The 21,484-nt window shown below is 35.5% G+C and overlaps 1 protein-coding gene across 2 annotated transcripts in view; it reads right to left on the bottom strand.

Annotated features, from left to right (window-relative positions):
- Positions 1 to 21,484, bottom strand: part of LOC149808172 (uncharacterized) — a 138,849-nt gene that overhangs the window by 19,720 nt on the left and 97,645 nt on the right. For both annotated transcript variants that reach the window (XM_089974064.1, XM_089974073.1), the window contains exons 6-10: positions 20,561 to 20,675; positions 17,346 to 17,467; positions 15,457 to 15,579; positions 13,133 to 13,232; positions 4,266 to 4,349 (exon numbers count right to left, since the gene is read on the bottom strand). In XM_089974064.1, coding sequence (XP_089830190.1) covers positions 4,266 to 4,349; positions 13,133 to 13,232; positions 15,457 to 15,579; positions 17,346 to 17,467; positions 20,561 to 20,675 — 544 coding nt within the window. The remainder of the gene's footprint in view (positions 1 to 4,265; positions 4,350 to 13,132; positions 13,233 to 15,456; positions 15,580 to 17,345; positions 17,468 to 20,560; positions 20,676 to 21,484) is intronic.

Here is a 21,484-nt window from a genome sequence, read left to right as displayed (position 1 = left end):
CACAATCAAAATAAAGTTTTGGCATTCAATATTAACCAAACTCTTTTAAAATATAAGACAATTTAAAGTTGTAATTTTTTCCATTGTAAAATGTTGCCCAATATAGACATTAATTTTATGAAGTTTACCAGAGTATCAAAATATGTGTGTGTGATTTGGATTTTTAATGTCGCTTTAACAATTTTTCAGTCATACTGCTACGATGGCTGCAGTGTGACAGCTTATAGTGATGTCTAGCACTGAGGCATCATGCTGCAGACATGTAGCACGACGTCCCAACCAGTCACATTATCCTGACACCAGGCCAACCAGTCCTAACACTAACCTCTTAATGCTGAGCATCAAGCGAGCCAGCTGTTAGTACCATTTTTGTAAGTCTTTGGTATGACTCGGCTGGGGATCGAACCCTTGACCTCCTGCACTCTAACCACTAGGCCACAGGAGCGGTACAAATATGACTATGAACATGGATCCAAGTTAAAGAGTTTCGTGAGTGCAGTACCAGGTATGAGTATGAGTGCTCTTAAGTTCACAAGTATCATGTGCCTGGGCACTCTTATTACTTACAGAATTTATATGAAAATGATACAAAATTTGAAGCTGCATTCATGGGTGACTAACCCATACTGAAAGTACCTTCCCTGTGTCCTGAGTATGTTTTGATGGAACAGAACAAAGTAAACCAGTTGGTACAAAGTATTCAAAACAAGGCTTTTAATGACAAAACTTGTTCCATGTTTTTCAAGCTTTCCATCAAAATAAACAAACCAGTGAGGCACATGAGAAATGATTACTAGATTACCAATTACAAGTCTGTAGCTAAATAAATTATTAAATTTTGTTATGAAAATAGATGTTCACTTTTCCCTCAATCAGTAAATGACTAATATCACCCAAGTCTTAGTGTACCATATACATTTGGATAAGAAAAAACACATTACATGGCTGCCATATTGGATGCAAGATTGGCACCATTTTAATTTAGGACACATCAGATATAATAAGAAGTCTTTTGGTGAAATCAATATGACCATGCATTCATCATAAGTAGTGATAAGATTTGTAAGATGCCTGCCATAGTGGCCATATTCAATATCAGATTGGCATTCTGATAAAAATTCTATAAGACTTTCTGCTCAGGAGGTGTAGCAGTAACAAGATTTTGAAGATGGTTGCCGCGGCAGCCATATACAAATGACATCCTTTTTATTTAAAATAAGCTGGGCATCTTCATAAGTTATTTGGTGAAAACTCCATGTTGATATGATCATCCATCCAGGAGGTGTACCAATAACAAGATTTTCAAGATGGATGCAAGATCTGCACTATTTTCATACAGGACAAACTAGAGATCACAAGTCTTGTAGTGAAAACCTCATATTGATATGACCCTGTGTTCAGGTGGAGTAGTGATTTTCAAGATGGCTGCTGTGGCACCCACACTGGATTTCCAAGTAGCACCTTGTTCATTTAGCACTAAGCTGACCTTTGGATAAATGTATGTGTAAAGTTTCATGGCAAAACTCCAAGTACTGTATATATTTGCGTATAAGCCGAATAATTTTGGAAAAAGTAAAGGCCTGGAAAAAGAAGGGGTCAGCTTATCCACCGGCCAATATCTAAACTTGAAAGCTTTCATGTCTTTTTGTTGACTACTGTAATGGCTGACACAAAACTATAATTTTTTCCGTGTTCTAAGACAGGAATGTAAAAAAAGTAACTTTCAGTGACCCGACAATTATTAAACTGTTATAAAGTACTATGACTGATCTTGTCCTTAATAGCTGTTAAATTTACATTGAATCATGCGCTCACGAGTTACTCATTTTCAATGATATAAGCGATCCTACAAACTAAGGAATTATTTTAAAAAAGGACACACGTTTAATTGTTCAAGGCACATAACCATCATAATTTACATGTTCACGAAGAGTGGTAATAATAAAGGCTAAAATTCTTGTATAGATCAACTAAGATCAGCATCAGTCAATTTTAGTTTTGTTGTTTAGCTGAACAAACAATGGAAAGTTTGATGATTCTGCATCTACTATGTTGATAGTTGGCAAATTTGTCTTTCGTTTTGCGACAGCAGTACAGGCAAGTTAATCATTAAAACCGTGAAACTGGCTTTTGATAAGACGGAAATTTGACTGGTAACTACACCAGTACATTGATGTGTAATTTCCTTTTATTCCATAACATTAGCACGCTTACCATAGTTTTGTAAAACAGGGTGTAAGTCAACCTATGTACTTTTCAAATGCCAAGTAGGGAGACTGAATAAGAAAAAAAGATATTGTGACCTAAAATCAGGAGTTTTTTTGTGGCATTTTTAAAACCTTGTTTTCACTAAATATTGATCGATCTTCCTGGTCCAATATGCATGAAATTCGCAAATACAGACTCGCTGTTTCTCCCAGTGACATGCCCTATTTTCCCCCTAGACCGGCCCTATATTCATATTCTGGTCAGCTGTGGTCAAACTGCACAATAGCTGAAGGTTAGTCTTAAATAAACAAGCAAGAAAGTCATCACAACTAATTAAAAGTTAATTCTTATCCATGTAACTATTTTGTGAAAATGATTGGCCCTCCATCGTAATTCAAAGAAACCATGTTCTACACTATTGTGTGTTATGCAAGTACCAGCAACTGATTGGCAAATAACAGATTTTGCTGAACTAAGGGTACCAAAATAGCCAGCCTCATGGTACCGTACATGTGGCAACTATTTTCCCCTCTTTGTATATCTGACCTTTTTCCCTTATTGTCAACTTGTAAAGCATTTAATATTGTTTAGTATAAAACATGTATTCTGAATTAGTTTTTTGAGCACACATTTGCTGTGTGGTACGTATTTTCATTCCTTCTTTTAATTTAACGATGGCAATTAACGTTGGTATATACGTTATAAAAATGCCAGGTGTTCACTCGTGTAAGTTTCTTTCATAGGAATGGCACTATAGCATATGGAGTTACAGCATTCGTAGTGATCATTCTTGGAATCGAATTTATTTGTGGACGATTTTATTGTTATGGTTTACTTTTTTGATCTGGTTTACTTTTTTTATTATTGTAGAGGTAAAAAAAATCATTAATTTACATAAATAATGTTTAAACATATTCTATTTAGTGAAGAAGCGAATTCTTTATAGTAAAGTAATTATTTCATCACAACAATAATTCACAGGTGATACAACAGAATATGTAGGACTTATCTTGTTTAGAAGAAATGAAAATCCAAGATATAATGTAATAATCGGGAGATCTCTGCAGAAATCAAAGATGTTATGAAATCGGGAGGGAGGTGTGGATCAACCCCAAAAATCAGGAGTTTTTCTTTCCTTCTGGCATGAAAGTTGACAGGTATGGTGTAGCATAATTTTCGAAGCATTATTTCCGAAACTTTATTATTGTATTTTGGAGATATCATCAAAGTTTTGTGCAATGGTGCCCATGATTCGACTCCAAGGGATATACTTAATTCAGTGCGTAATCAAACCTACAATGTACATGCAGTGGCGCCATTACATAAATACGTTCAGTAGCCAAATTGTGAGCATTGAATCGAACCGTATTGTTTGTTCAATGTGTTGTCATACTGGGATTACATTTTAAGTTAGGTATTTACAATTTCAAAGCAAAGTAAAAACTTAATTACTGGTGCACTGATATAAAATGTCCAATGCAATAATGCATAAACAAACAATAATCGAGTCGAGAGATAGTGTTACAGCAACTCGCGACTGCTAAATTCTTGTCATTGTTCAATCAAATTATACACAAATCAAAATTAGGCACAAACAATAAGAAAACAAAAAATTAAATAAATTACTTTTCAAACAAGTTTATACCATTTCTTTTTAATAATCATGCATGCCAACCTCGAGATACGTATACATGTAATTTTTTTAAATATAAGTACGCCTAAATAAATGCATTTAGAACTTACCGCATGCATCTTGAGATGTCTCAGAGTTGTAGGTCGGCTTATACATGGGTCACGCACTTTTTAGTGTTTATACCTGTTCAGTTTGGGGGTCGGTTTATATGTGAATGGGCTTATACACAAGTATATATGGTAATTTAGGAGGAGTAGCAATAACAAACTTCTGCTAAAAGGACGGGCAACAATCCATCCCACAAATTTCTATGTGGAGCTAAAAATTAAGAAGTGAGCAAATATACTGCTGATATATAGATAATCTCAAGAATTATGATAATTGAAATTTTACACTTTCCTGTATTTAAATATTTCATATTTACCTGGATCATAGCATAGAAGCCCTGCCAGAAAGCTTACAAACCCCCAATCTCTACAGTGAAGATGATTTCGAAGGATATCTTCCACTACAAAAGGAAAGACACGTCATATAACAGGTCATTTTTTACTGCTGAAACTTTTATAAACAAACAGATAGTGCAAGTTATCTAATTCTGATATTTGTTAACATTTTACCAATTTTAGGAACCTGTAGTAACAGATTATATATATATATATATATATATATATATATATATATATATATATATATATATATATATATACATACATACACACACACAGGTAAACCACAGATTTTCCAGCAACATATGGTCCAGCACTTCTTTTAGTCCAGGGAAAATTACGAGAGGGTACTTGAAATTCCTGACATCACCAAATTAGTTTACTGGGCATGCACTCACTTGGATTGTTTACACTGCAGTTCTTGTGGTGATACTTGTATTTTATGCGATTCTTAGCTTATTTTAATTACATTTAACCCTAGCTATGGCTTCCAAGAAATATGCACGCGTCAGTGGTGGTGTCAAGTGTAAACACCAGTCAATATCAATACAAGATAAAGTAGAACTGTTGAAAAAACTGGACCATGGTGTTTCTGTGCAAAAGCTGTGTGACACATATGGTATTGGTTCATCAACTGTTTATGATATAAAGAAGCAGAGAGAGAAAATATTGAAATTCTATTCAGAAAGTGATTCCAAGAAGCAAATGAACATTAGAAAAACTATGAAAGATGGTACGAGTACTATGCATGACAGAGTGATGATGGAATGGTTTCAACTATGAGTGACAGAGTGGACTTGTCTGGCAGGATGGTTGTGTCATAAAGAACTTAAAAGTAGAATATGAGTGTGACTATAGTGAAGGATGGCTTCAAAGGTTCAAGAAGTGTCATGGAATTTCCATGCATAAAGTGTGTGGAGAAAAATGGTCTGCAGACCATGAAGGAGCTGCCAAGTATGTGGACAAATTTCAGAAGCTTGTAGTTGATGAGCACCTCAGTCCTGAGCAGGTGTATAATGCAGACTGAACTTCATTATACTGTCAATGCATGACCTTGGTTGGTCCGGCAAAACTGTTGATCCGGCAAGGCTTTGGAATCAAGGGTACCGGAAAATTGGTGGTTTACCGCTCTGTGTGTGTGTGTGTGTGTGTGTGTGTGTGTGTATATATACACATACATACACACACACACACACAAACACACACACACACACACACACACACAATTGGCAACATGATATCAATAGTGAATTGTAAGGTAGTTCAAGCTTGGATTGCATCCAAAATCCATTTCAAAGTGATATTTTTTAACATTTTAACAAAGTGTAACAAAAATTAATTAAATTTTCTGAAAATGGTACTTACTCAAGGATAACATTACATTTGAAATCAAAGAGGAATGCTTGCTTACAAAATAAAATAACTGAACTATTAAAATTATGCACAAATTGATACATTAAGACAATTTTCTTTAAATGATTTTTCTTTCTATGCTGCAAGGGAAAGCCAGTTTTTCTAATTATGTCTTTCTGAGAATCTTCTCCTGATCACATTAACATTAGGAATATAAGCTGGCTACCTCCTGAATCCAGTCCTACTAAATGAGTACAAGTCATCTTTTCTGTCTTTTTCAAATGGACAAAGGGGAATAACTCTTGTCCATTACCTCCACTTGCCACAACTACCAATGAGGATGCTTATAATTATATAATAGTGGATGGGAGGGTATTTAATGAATTCGATCAAGTAAGTATTCTCAGAGAAGGATGTTTAATTTTGGTTTAATGCCATTTCTCAGATATGCTATACACAGTATCACTATATTAACCCGTGAGAACATTAGGAGTGCTGGAGGATGCAGACAGCATCTTGTATGGCAACTGCTGCCTACTTATCTATATACAGATAAGATAGAGTGTATCATGACTCTCTGACTGCCCAATGACTGTAAACAGTTCCTGGCTAAAGCCTGGTTTTGTCATGAGGATGACTAAACCATTCGATCTAGTGAAGATAGTTCAGGTAAACTCAAAGACCATGCAACTCGCTAACACTGCATGCCAAAGCTAAAGCTATCAGGGAAAAGTTTCCAATTTTAACAGCTGCAGTGAGTTCTGGACTAATGGCTCAGATTTCTCTGAAGTGAGCCATGTTAAGACCCAGGACAGATTCCATTTTGGAAACAGACTGTTCAAATCTAAATTGGCTATTAGGTATGATATATATTAATCATGAAAGATTTCTTTTGCAATGGTTCCTGAATGTTTCGGATATCATGAGCAGTAACCTTTGATGATAACTGGTGCCAACTTTTTCTCCTCATAGAGCCAGAGGAAAAGGTTGGCCAGTTGAGGGATTATGGAACTCAGAGGGAAAATATTACTGACTCAGCACTAGTGCCTGAAAACATTCCACTTTCCCTCATAAGCCTCCCAAATGGAGGGCCACTTTGCTCTCAAAAGTATCTCCACAATCTCACAAGGCAAAAGCTAGGCTTGAAGGAGAGGATGGTGAAACACTTGCAACTAAGGTTCAGAAGATTCGGATTGGCCGTAATTTTCCTGAGTAGGTCTACTGCTAGATTTGCAGATGATTGACCCAACATTTCTCCCATCTGAGAGGGACCCTTATTTACTGTATTAATTTTAGTACTAAGATGGGAAGGGACCAATGGTCAATAATTTCTCCCAACTGACTGAAAGTGCAACCATGACCCAAGCATCTGGGTCTGGAATCATTGAGACAAAGGTAGGGCATTTGTGGTTCCATCTTGTTGCAAAAAAGTCAATCATCAGACACTCCAAAGCACACAAATCCAATGAAAAACTGATAGATGAAGCAACTAATCCATATGGATAACCTGGCCCATTCTGGGGAGAAATTGGCCAGGACCTTATATATGCCAGGGATGTGTGTGATTTTTATGTCAATCTGAAACAGACAGCACCACTTTAGAAATTACCAAATTGGCGCACACAGGTCAGGCAATTTGGTACCTACCCACCCCATCTGACGAGTTAAATCACCATTACCGAGTTGTCCGACATAAACAGGACTGACTTCTTCTAGGATAGAAAAGTGTTTCTGATATCTCTCATTTCAAGGTTGATATGAAGAGGCAGTTTCCCAAGTCCCCATTTGCTGCCAACCTTAACGAAATCTAGTTAAATGTGGGATCCCCAACTGTACATACTGACATTTGTACTTATCATTTCCAGCTGGGGCTTCTTAAGAAGAATCCCTGTTCTGAGTCAACTGTGGCTGAGCAACTGACACAGACTGATTGTACCTTATTTGTGATATTAAACTTTTGGTCAAGTGGACTGGAAAAAGGGGGCCACTGAGCCAGCGAAGTCATTTGTAACAGGTGCAAATAAAGGAAGCACAGTGGGATAAACCACGGGGAGTTACAAGAACTCTCACAGACATACCAATCCTGTTGGAAACAGACTCGACACGTTCAATGATCCATATGACACAGACATGAGGAAGATGTTCAAGACTGAGATTGGTTATAAACTCCATGACCAGGTCGGTCAAACATAGGGATGGATGAAGGTTGGATTTTTCCCCAAATCACAAAAAAAATCCAGATGATTAAAAAGGAAAAGGAAACCATTTCTGCCCTTGAAGAAACTGGAAAACTTTGCTACAGTAAGCAAACTGAAGAAACTGAAAGTAGGCATCTATGAGATTAAGAATGATGGCATGTTTGCCCCTTCAGATAAGGAGTAGTTTCAATCTTGTCCTCTCTATCCAGAACCAAGGCAGATTTTTTGTTGTTGTTGTTGTAGGGTTTAACGCCATTTTTCAGCACAAGATAGACTATACATGGCGGCCAGTATAAATGGTGGAGGAAGAACCCGGGAAAGCCCCCGGAAAGAACCACCGACCCACGAGAAGCTACTGGCAAGCTTTCTCACATAACCACATTAGCCGAACCCAAGACTCGAACTCACGCAGAAAGAGGTGAAATGGCAGTAATCCGTAACGGTGGGCGCTTTGGACCACTCTGCCACTCGGGGCCCCGAACCAAGGCAGAAGAATTCACTGAGGCAAGTAAAGTCTATTATCTCCCTCAAAATGACATTAGAATTGTCAAAATTTTGGAAAATTTCTACCGGGTACCCATCAGTCCTAACGACTGGTTACTCAGGTACCTGATCAACGGGATATTGTATTAAATGTGAACCTAAACTGCTTTGTTGTAGGTTCACACATGCCAACCACTTGGAGAGGTATAAACAAAATTATTACTAATACAAGTGACAAAAAAGTGTAATCTGAGCATAAAAAGAGCAATCTATATATTACATGCCATAATAATAGAAAACTGTATGAAATACGTACACTTGATTTTGCTACTTACCTGGATCTGCAGTTAATATTTTCATCACAAACAGGCTAAATTCATGTGGATTAGTATTTAGTACAAGAGTACAGACACACACAAAAATTATAAATTATTTATGCATAACACTCACTTCAACTAGTCTACATGTCTACAGTAACTTCTGCAAACAGTCGTAAAGTCTACAAATGATAATTGTTGTATTATCCTCGACTTGCCAAGGTTCATCCCTTAACAATGGTCTGGTACAATATGTTTTTAAGTTTAACAAAATCATTCTCCTCTAATATTTTGCAGTGATAGAACATCCATCATATTGATATATCTCTGGTGTTTTGGGGGTTGGGGGGGTTTAATGATATCTGGCGCCATTTATTTTCAATTTAGACTAGTGCACTATGTATGTAGTATCAAAATTGAATGAATCTAGGACAAGTAGTTTCGTATTCAAGAAACCTCTTTATTTTCTTGGATTTGTTCATGTAAAATTCATGCAAAAATTACCACATTTACACATGTGGTGAATGTTTATTAGATTTTTTTCAATGTTATTAAATAACAAAGATTTTTTTCCCCATATGTTTAAATATTTCAGTGAAAATTTCATTCGGTACACTTGTCCATTTTGTTCATGTTTTTTAGAACATGGTATAAGAAGAACATGTTGCGGTATCTAAGTTTTTGTGTTGCCTTTGCCATGACTTTAATGTCTTGGGTTTTCCGCTAATAAAAAAGTTCCAGTAAACAAACATGTGAAAAAAGCGGCCCTGACTTGAACAGCAAACACCCACTCCAGGGCTATAAACTTGATGCAACAATGGCATTAAGTAAACCTGACATTTCTATTGTACTTTCTTTTATTTGAATTGCAGTACATATTTAAATTTTATTTGTCAAATATTTCTTAACCAGTACTTACTGTCACTGTTGATGAAAGGTGTTGACCCAGTTAATGTCATCAGGATCTCAAAACAACTGGGTTTAAGTTGCGAGAAAAATGGACGGACAACGAGTTAAGACAATCGAGCTTGAAAGATCAGTGTTGATTCTTAAATAGGTCGCACGAGAAAGGATTGTATTATTATATAGTACATGTATGACAAGTAAATTGTAAGCAACCATATGAACCCCTGTGATAATAAATAAATGTGCACACGACATAAGCCTCAAACTGTAATTGTTATTCTGTGTCTTGATCTGAACGTGGAAAACATTTTTTTTTAATTGGGTACCAGGTTGTTCATTTTATTTCCTGGGTTATTATCAACAAGTGGGTACCTGAGTATCTGGGTACCCATTGGCATCTTTAACTGACATTCACCTTGATAAGGAACAGCCATAAATAGAACCCCAGAAGAAAGTTTAGGGGGTTAGAAAAACAAATTCTGAAGCCACTCTGACATGACCCATTTGTTTTGCGGAAATAGGTTGATCCAACATGATCAGATCTGTAGGAGTCTAGATCCCACCAACAGATCGTCTGTGGGTGGTGGGGGTGTTAAGTCAGAGGCAGGAAACGGGAGGCTTGGAAACTTGATTTCTTGCCTCCAATGTAAGTGTGGCTCCAAGACTGGTTTGGCAGTTTTCTGCTGGAATAAGGTTGAGATCTGAATGGTGTTTGGGACGTAAAAGATCCATTTTGCTTGGCTCACCTATCATCCCTTTGTGGCAGGGACAGCTGTTTTATTAAAACAAGGATACAGGTTGAACGGTAAGTTGCACGAGTAGTTCTTGAGCTGTCTGCCTCCAGACTTCTTCAACTGTACCCCCAACAGCAATGGTATACCAAATGGAGTCATCTTTAAAGCCACAGCATCATGCAGTTTAAGTGAAAAGGCACGCAAACGCATATCAAGTCGAGACTGGTAGAGGCAGTCAGTGCATTCACCATGTAATGGGGAGTTACTCTGTTAATGACCCAAGTAATTCAGGCCATTGACTCCCATGTGAGTTGGTTTACTGATTTTATCACTTCAGAAAATTGCCTAGGACAACAAATGTAACAATGAAGATGTAGCAACAGTGTTTCAAACCTGATCTGATATGGAATGAAACACATTTTTATCCCCTTTATAAAAAAGTAGATGATGCATGTACCACTGCTGATTTTTTTTATCTGACACCTGAATTCAGCATGAGAGATAGTGAACTATGTCTTGTGCAGAATGATAAAAATGTCACTGGTACTTGACTCTCAGAAAACAAAGCCTTAGCATTCCCTGGGTCATATATAAATTAATTTGATTTGTGTTGACTGGGGAATCAAATGATGATGAACTGGGTCTAGCATCTTCAAATATAAATTCCTAGCTGAACCATAAACAATGCAACCATGTCCAGTTTGAAGCAAATAAACGTTCTATATAAACTGAGGATGACTTTTCTATCAGCAGAAATGGTTTCAACACTAAGCTATTACAATGAAGAAAAGGCCTAATGTTAGATTTTGCTAAATTTATTTTGGTCAGTAAAGCATTGGTCCCTTCAAAGGACTCTTGTTACTACCACTATCATCTTAGTGGCTCTTCAAGGATGATCAAAGTTAAGACTAAGATACATGCTTATACACCACCTTATGTTTTTCTATCCAGATGTATAAAGTACACAAAGACTTGGGTGATATCAGTCATGTACTGATTGAGGGAAAAGTAGTACATGTAATTTTAGAATAAAATTTTATAATCTTATTAGCTACAAACTTGTCAACTAGTAATCATTTCTCATGCATTTCATTCGGGATCCCATTCAGAAGGTGCAAGAATACAACACACTCATACTCAGACACCAGCTGTTTATAGGAGCCTTTTCCATACCTTGTTTTTTTCAAACACTATCATTTCCAATGTACATTCAATTATGATTTGATTTCTGTGCAAATTTTTTTAATGAGCCGTTTTCATTCTAGTACACAAGTAATCCTCTGTAATTTTACTTTCTGGAAAAAGTGTGCAAAATAAATCACCAGCAGCACAATCAACTGAAAGATGATGATTCATTTCTAAAAGAAATTTAGTAAGACAAATTTCTGATCAAATTACATCAAAGTCCTCTCTGGTATTCATAAACACTGTAAGTTCAGGCTGTGTTGTTGATAACTGCATGATTTTCAAAACACAAGTTTTCTCCTTAAACTAGATGGTTTCACAGATCTAAAGAAGATGGCATAATTGTCCTCCCATGTTCTGTTTTCTTTTCATTGCTGGAGAAAATTCTGAATCTTCCTTTTCGACATGACTAAAAGTTAAATGTTACTTAGATGAGATACAGTGATAGTGGCAACATGTTTCTACAAACTAATGTGGTGGTTAAAGACTGGCATGGTAGCCTTGATTCAAAATGAACCAATCATATTTTAGATCTCCACATCCCCATATACATGCGATACATTTACTCTCTGAATGGAACCGGGTGCCCATTGTAAACAAAAAATTGCAAGAAAATTCTTCTTTCAAAAACCAACAGATTTTTACAAGAAAAATGTACACCTGTATTCAGGTCCAAGATATAGGACAAATACGGCAGCTATGTGCATCCTGGTTTACAGGCACAAGGGCAATGTTCATACATGTGGAAGATCTTGTGCCACCTGGGTACACCCACTGTAAAATAACTACCAGAAGGAATTTAAAATTTCACATGGTCATCACCATCTTTCTTTTCCTTGGCAGACTTTTGCAATAACAGTAGCATATACACTCTTGGACAATATGACACACACAATGCATGGAAATGATGAAGTACATTTTATACATAAAAGGCATGATTCCTCATGTGTTTCTTCCTTGGCCATCAACTTAATGCATTCATTACACTTCAACAACAGGTTTCACTGAAACTATAAGATTAATTAAAACAAAACAAAAATGCATAAATTAATGATAAAAGCATGTTGTAAAAAAATTGCAGAAACATCCATTACAAACTAGGTGAGCATGCAATAGACAGTGCAAGCAAAACTGTGAATAATAACAAGCATCAACAACAGTGTGTTGTAACATGCAGTCTAAAAATGACCAAGTCTGAGAAAGTGACAAATTTCCAAAAACTATTTACTACCTGTTTAGAAATTAATATTAATCCAAATTCCTATATGGATGGTTCAAATTTAACACAAATTTTATTTTAATTGTCAGAAGGTGTTTTGTACTATGCTGTTGTATGGAAGTGAAGCTAAGAACTGGCAACACCCAGTGGTGGCACGGGGATGTAATTGGCAAGAGTTCATTACCCTTTGTCTATATAATAAAGACTTAGACAAATTTTTGTCATTCAGAAGGGCTGGATTCAGGAGGTAGCAGGCTTAGATCACTAATGTTAATGTGATCAGGGAATGTATTCAGATGAGATTCTGTATCTCTTTCTACTGTAAATGAAAAAAATATATGTGACCTTGACTTCTGTATTATAAAAAGTTGACATAAACATAAATTGTTTTAATAACTTTGGTAAAGTACAAGGAAACACGGATGATGTCAAAATGCCATGCTGATATACCTTGACGCTGATTGGATAGCCCCGTGTACTGCTTAAATTTGGGGAAAAATTTTCCCCTTTGAAAAATATATGAAGGCAAAGGTCCAAGTAACTGTGTCATCTGAAAAGAATAATAATTTTCTCACAAAAGACACTGCATTTACAAATGTGAAATATTATACATTCAAGATACTGACTACTCTCTACATAATGACAAGGACACAGTGCCTCATAAGCCTATTGTGCATTTTCTATATACCACTGTAGGATTCGTTTAAATATCAATTATCTGAACTCTCTGGGAAACAAACTGTTGTCAAGATAAAGGATCATCCTTATAACTGATGTTACTATAAAGAACACATTAGAGTATCAGGGGATATTCCATTGGTTTACAGAAGTGAAAAGTCTGGATAACTGATCTTGCCATATTTAACCACTAATATCTACTTCTATTCTATTTTCTAAAATATATTAATAAGTTTCCAAGTAGGACAGTGCTGGTGATATTGCATTTAAACTAAAACAAATAAAAAATTCGGCTCTTAATTGTATTTTTAGTTACTATGTTCATAGTTACTATAAAATTTAACTAAAATTCAGTTTCATAATCATTAATCATGCCCAGTTAATTAGGTTTTATAAAACTGCTCTATGGACTTAGCGGTTAGAGCGTCCACCTTGGATGCAGGAGGTCGTGGGTTCAATCCCCGGCTGAGACATACCAAAGACTTCCAAAAAATGGTACTAACAGCTGCCTCGCTTGGCACTCAGCATTAAGGGGTTAGTGTTAGGACTCGTCGGCCTGGTGTCAGAATAATGCGACTGGGTGGGACATCATGCTACATGTCTGCGGCATGATGCCCCAGTGCTAGACATCACTATAAACTGTCACACTGCAGACATCGTAGCAATATGACTGAAATTTTTTTAAACCTACGTTAAAAATCCAAATCACACACATACACAGGTCTTATAAATAATCACTGCTGACATTCTATTGGCCAGGTCTTAGCTCAGCTGTGATAGATAAGTGGACAAAAGGTTCATAAAGTCACTTGGTATTGCACTAATCAATAATTTACTGTATCATGTCATGCTGTCAGTTGAGGTACGATGGTTACATGAGAGATGGCCAAAAGTAATTTAAAACCACCATGTCTTTCTTAGAAGTTCCATGCATTAGGTACATATATTTCTTGAAAATATAAAAAGATTCCTAGAAATACATCAAATTCATATAAAATTTATTTTAATCACTGAATAATTCAGTTTCAATGTTTTTCTCAACAATGTTTGCACAACATATAAAGTGTTCAACACACTTAACAAGTTCCTAATGAAATACTGGCAAGAAACAATGTAACATCATTTAAACTGATGACAAAGTTAAAGTTTCTGTGAAAAGATCATTAAAAATTGCAAAGGTAACACTTATTCCTGCATTCAGTACATACAATCCACTAATATTCAGCATGCAAATTGTGCAGTGTTGGAAAATGATCCCAAAAGGAAAAGATTTCTCTCCTAGCTGTTCAGTCCACATGAATTTTATTATATATAATTATCAAAGAGACAGAATGGAGTTCTTTCATGCTTGTTTTTCTTTATTAACTTAGATGAATTCTTACCAAATGGTCATAATTTGTGAGTTACCTCCCTTATACTGTACAAAAAATAGCCTCTCAAACTGAAGACTAAATTATCAGGAGTAAAAATGATCATAGTAAATTCATTTTAAGATTGCCAACTATACAAGACAAATTCATGTCAATAAACATGTGGCCTTCACCTTGGCAGCCATGGTTACAACTCAAAACTAAATCTACCATTTTTGGTTTGCTCAACAGATATTACATTCTGAGAGTGACAAATGTAAGGTGAAATTGTTAGCATTTGCAACATGCAAATGGAGCGAATGTTGGCACACCTCTAAACGACTTTCACATATTATGGCTGAAATTTTTTTATATGTTGTAATGGTGGAAACTGTGCATGATCTAAGCATACATCTAATCAAAATGACTGCCACCATGTCCTCGAAAAATCAGCCTGAACTAATCCAAAGTACACTAAATTTTAGCAGGGATTAAAACAGAATGAATTTTGCCAGTGTAGGTAGTACAAGTACATCTGCAGTAAGGTCCAAATGTATAATGTATAACCCAAATTACACCTATCAATTCTACATAAAAAAATTTAGAGTTAAATGTCCTTTTAAACAATACCTAGCATATACAAGGTTATTTAAACAGCCACGTTAAGCGCTTTGAAAATTCTTTATCTTCAAAATTAAACTATATGAAATTAAAAAAATCACAGGAAGCAGCAGTGAATTGATTTACCTCCAGAAGTATTTCTTCCTTTCGGTTGCCAAGAAACAAAGGTTTCCCCATGTACAACTCAGCCAGAATACAGCCAACCGACCATATGTCAATCTCAGTACCAAATGGCAATCCAAACATCACCTAAAGAATAAACAAAACGACTGTTGTTTGTCCATCTGCTTTAGTAAGATTAAACCTTGGTGTGTTGTTTTCTCTATTAAAATAGGGAGTGCAAACCATCAAATAGTATCAAAACTATTTTTTTTTAAAAATTCTATTCAAATTAATGTTCTGACTGAAATAAATGATATAAGCAAAATAGTTACATAATGTTCATTTATTTTGCTTGATAGGAAACAAATGAATTCAACAGAAAACAACATTTTATCTTGTAAATGATTCTAATGAAATCAGTGCTTATTTTTCCAGCAGGTCTGTGTTAATATCTGTATATTTATGCATGGGTCAGACAGGAAAATTGAAATGTCAAAGATGTTTAGCTGCAAGGTCAGAAAGTCAATCAAGGAAGCCAACTGGACATAACATATTACTTTATATGATGTGAGCATTCATTTATGATGCTCTCATATTGACTTATACATTTAAGAACTATTTACTTGATAAGAGTTGTTGATTACATTAAATACCTGTTTTCAATGTTGCAATTTTAAAATAATCACAGAGTACATAAATTCAACAGGATTATTTATCTTGTCAAATAGATATCCCTTTTTAACGTCAATATTTTGGTTCTAAATGGTAAAATAAAATAAAATACAAATTGGTGTGTTTACACCTAATGTTATCTGCTGACCTAGTACTATGGTTGCACATTCCACTCAACCATCACTCCAGTAATGCAAACTCCCTTTCTTTTCATACATCACAGAGGAAGACAAAATTAGTTCATGTTAGAATTTTGGTGTTCTGGATCTTGCCCTCATTTAACTTTAGTCCACAAACATCCTTTACATTTTTCTGTAATGACTCCATTTCCCAATTTCACTTTTTTCCCTAAAACTTTATTTAGTTGTTGTTTGATTTACTATACTGTGTATGTGTGGTTATTTGCAGAAACTGAGTCAAATATCATGAATACAACCTTAAAAAAATGTTATACCTGCAGGCAGCAGTTATTTTCCATTATTGAATATTAGAACATTAGAATCGGCTGACAAAAGCTGACTCAAAATTTTTAATTGCCAAATTTCTTTATGATGAAAATGCAATAAAATCTAATGATTTTGAAGATTGTTAGCATCAACAGAACATAGGCCTGTCTGCCAAATTCATTAAAATTATCAGCTGCACAACCCAGTAAATTACGGTAGAAATCTCTTTACTGTCTTTTAGTAGGTAAATTCTGAATAAAGTTTATGATATATAAATTTACCTAACTTTCTTCACAGATGTGTTCACATGCAGTTGTTTACGTTAAAAGGATACTGTCTGGAAATTAATGCAGTGTTTATAATTGTTTTGAACCAATATGTGCCAAACTGACTCGTGCTTCAGACAGTGATAATGGGACTTTCAAAACCTTTTCAGTCTACCTGGGAGCAGATATAAATCTTTAAGGAGGAGAAAAGCCTCAATCTACAATCAGTGATTAAAAATACCAATTTCAATAGAAGGTCAGATTAAAATAGTATTGTGTCTGACTGATATGATGAACCTTCTTAGATGGTCAACCTGCCTGAAAAGTACCATTCAACAGAATAAACATTAGTGGAGATTCAGGTGATAAAGTTATAACACTATTAATACCATCATTTCTTTCTTATCTCATAAAAAAAGAAAGCCTACAACTTTTATCATGACAAACAACTGCAAAGATGCAGTCTCTTAGAAACTATTATGATAACCAAAATGTAAAGAGTTATTTCCCCTTAGGTAGAGTTTCCTACCTCTGGAGCCCTGTACAATGGAGTTTGAAGTTCAAAGTCGTTGTAGTAGAGAGAGACTTCTCGATGTACATAATTCAAGGCATTTCCAAAGTCCACAATGTGTACACTGTCTAAGTCTGACCCTGAAAGAGAATATTACTTTTTATGCATAAATATAATGCACATTTTTCAGCAGTGATTTTATTTTAAAAAAGGTAATGATATACAGTAGGATTCACTGTCAGTTAGTCACAGCCAAGAACTATCACCAATTTTGACATTTGGAAGTATATGTGGCCATCTGTCACTCAGTGGTTTTCTCTAGGAAACAGTATTCCCAAAATTACTAGATGTAGATTTTGCTTTATTCATCATTTTTACCAAATATTATTCTTCCAAATGAATTTTACACAATGTTCATTGCTATTTTATTTTGACCCACACACTCAAAAGTTACTGTTTTCAGAGATATAAGCCATCCAATAGTGATGCAAATCATATGAAAAGACAGGCATCTTTAATTATACAAGGCACATAACCAGCATACATTATATTCTCTTAACAGATCATCATTGATAATTTTAGTTTTGTGTTTCAGCTTACCGTAACACCAATACATAACTTTCAACACAGTATTAATTTGGATAGCTGGTTGTTTCAGCATTTCTTTTGTCTTTATAATTAACATATTTGTCACAGTGAAGCCAAAACTGGAAGTCATTGATTTTGTAAAACAACATGGTATCAGAGGAGCAGCAAGGCATTTTAAAGTGCCTAAATCATCCATATGTAACTGGACGAAATTTGACTTTTCTCAAATATAACCAAATTAGGACACTTGCCGAGAAGTAGAAGGCCTATTACATGTGGAGAAAAATTAAACACTAAAATTGCCAAGTGGGTTCTTGTACAGCAGGACTTATAAATTCTTGTGACTATTGACGGAATTTGTGCATATGTGTGTGTGATTTCGATTTTTAATGTAGCTTGAAAAGTTTTTCAGTCATATCGCTACAATGTCTGCAGTGTGACAGTTTATAGTGATGTCTAGCACTGGGGCATCATGCCACAGACATGTAGCATGATGTCCCACCAAGTCACATTATCCTGACACCAGGCCGACCAGTCCTAACACTAACCTCTTAATGCTGAGCACCAAGCAAGGCAGCTGTTAGTACCATTTTTGTAAGTCTTTGGTATGACTCGACCGGGGATAGAACCCATGACCACATGTAACCAAAGCAGATGCTCTAACCACTAGGCCACCAGAGCGGTCAAATTTGTGCATATGCTAGAGAGGTCACTGGAAATGAACAAGGATATGTGAATTTTCAAACCTGTCATATTTGGGTCTCTTAGTTCATGAAAAGGCACAACTTACTGCTTAAAGACCAAACACCCATGGCACAGAAATTGCCTGTGTATTTAGAAGACAAAATATCTTCATTCCACCAATTTGTGATGGAGAAACGAGATGAGGACGAATTTGATTATTTGATTATCAACATGGACGAAACACCCATGTAATTCAACCTCATCCCAGGAAATATGGTGGAGAAAAAGGGAACTAAATCTGTCTGCATTTGTACAACTGGGGCCGAAAAGACCCTAGTAATTACTGTTTCAGCAGCAGGAGATTTACTTCCATCAATGCTTATATTTAAGGGTATTCATGATTAAAGGGCCTCAAAATACCAAAGGACCGCATTGTTACCATGCAGAAGACATGGATGAGGTGCTGATGCTGTGGTGGACAAAGGAGGTGTATCTAAAACACTCTCAGAAAGATCCCTCCTTATCATGAATTCATTTGCTGCCCACACGACAGATCCAGTGAAGAAGGTGCTGAGAAAGGGAAATGTCATCACTACTGTTATTCCAGAGGGACGTACTTCAACACTCAGCCACTTGACATTTCCATTAATAAACCTGTGATGGCTGAAATATGCAAACACTGGATGGCCTTTATTAGGAATGCTGCTGAAAGGCTAGCAAAGGAGGAGGACTGCATGTCAACAATCAAAGCAGCTGATAAACAGACTGTGATCAACTCGATTGATGATGCTATACAATTACTGAAGCGTAAACCAGAGCTTATCAAAAAGTCATTGAAAGTGTACGGCACTAGCAACCATAGGAATGGCTGTGAGGATCATCTTATGTGATCCAGTGATCTTGAGCCAACATTTGATAGTGATGAGAAGGAGACTGTAGATTTTGATGGATTTGATGTGGAGGACTTGAGCTAGGCACTTGCCGGAGCTTTGCAGAACTTTGAGGGCATAGAAAGTAATTAACATAGAAAGAATTAAATTTGAACTGTGACAGTGTTCTCTGAATTATCTATTGTGCATGCAGTACCAATATTAAAATTTTTAGTTTGGTATTCATGCTTTTGTTCTTTATTATAACAATGCACTATCTCTCTAATTCCATATTATTAGCACGATTACTATAGCGGAGTAAACATGTACATATTGATGGTTGCCTTAAAACGAAGCAAACTATGCCTGATAGTGTTCTCTCTGAACTGTAATAGTGTTCTCTGAATTATCTATTGTGAATGCAGGACCAATATTTATCTCTCTCTCTCTCCATATTAGACTCATTTTAAGTCAAATTCGCTGAGGCAAGTTATAAAATATTTCAGCAGTATACATTGTCAATCATGATTACCATAGCCAAGTAAACATGTACTTATTAACGGTCGCTTACATCAAAGCAAACTACAACTGAGTTTTTAATGTATTTAAATTATTTTCAAAGCATTATTTCTGAAACTTCTTTATTGCATTTTGAAGGTGTTAGCTAAGTTCAATGGCTCGACTACTAGTAGTCAATGGCTTGCTAGTATTCTACTAGTAGTCAATGGCTTGCTAGTATTCTACTAGTAGTCTATGGTTTGACTACTAGCAGTCAATGGCTTGTTTTACCATATTCATATCCAGTTTTATTCCAAATGGATAGGCAATCATTTTGGGAGGGGGGAGGGGAATACTCACTGTCCACGAGGATTATATTTTTCAGGTTTTAGATTGGAAAGGATTCAACAGGCAAAGAAACCCAAGACAAGCTTTGTACTAATTTTATTTTGAAAGTAATTATTGTATATTCCAACCTACAACTTGTTAGCAAAAGTTGAATATCCATCTTCAGGTAGTACTCAGTTACATTCTTCTTTGTGATTAAATTAAGTTTTATTACAACTGAATTCTGTATGAAGATCATGTACTTACTGTCCTTAAGGAGAATATTTTCAGGTTTTAGGTCGGCATGAATAATGTTCTGCTGGTGAAGGAATCCAACAGAGGCAAGCAGGCGCAGAGCAACTTTCCTGATACTTGAAAGAAGCTGAAAAATGTGGAAAAGTTTACATTTAATTTACAAGTAGATAGCATGAAATCAAATATTTTTGTCACAATCAATTCTTTTTTATTTTGACATTTTTGTCAGCGTTTAACTCTGTGGACTGAAGAAGTGATAACAAAAGAAGGATCACAGTTGGTTCGGTCTTAAAATTTCACAGTTTTTAACAATAACAAAATCCATTCAAAATTCATACCCCAGAAATAATGAATTCAATGTAGATGAAACATACAAGGAGAGCATAAATCCCAACAAAGGAGTCATTAAACAAAGTACTGTATCTTATTCAACTTCAACATGTTTGTGCATATCTTTATTTTTCTATCTTTAAATAATTTACAATGTACATTTAGAAAAGAAACTTACAAACCTTTAAACAAGAGATGCAAGTGGTCTAACACCTGACCAACATATGCCTAAAAGTCAACTACATCAACAGTTAGAGAAAAAAAAGTTTGGATCAGAAAAACTTTCAACAAAATCTTATTCTAGTGATTGCACGCTTGCTTAAATTCAACAAAACACTTGATTAAGGTTTCTCTGGATTTTATACCTTCATCCATATTTGATTAATTTGTCACGAACTGAAAGGTCTCTATGCCAGGATGCTCTCAGGAAGAGTTGGCCATATTTTTTCAAATAATTTTTCTGAGATAAAGCTGTCACCATTGTTTCAACCATTTTGAAAAACAGGTCCTTGGGTCCATAAAACTGAATTTTTTGTGCTTTTTGGTCATTTTTGGTACTAATGATAAATGACAGAATTTACATTGCTGTCTAAGGTATTACTGCTG

This window comes from Sinohyriopsis cumingii, chromosome 1 (genome assembly GCF_028554795.1).
Source record: "Sinohyriopsis cumingii isolate HCF-2022 chromosome 1, ASM2855479v2, whole genome shotgun sequence".
Classification (NCBI taxonomy): Eukaryota; Metazoa; Mollusca; class Bivalvia; order Unionida; family Unionidae; genus Sinohyriopsis; species Sinohyriopsis cumingii.
This window is presented reverse-complemented; position numbering and strand designations above follow the sequence as displayed.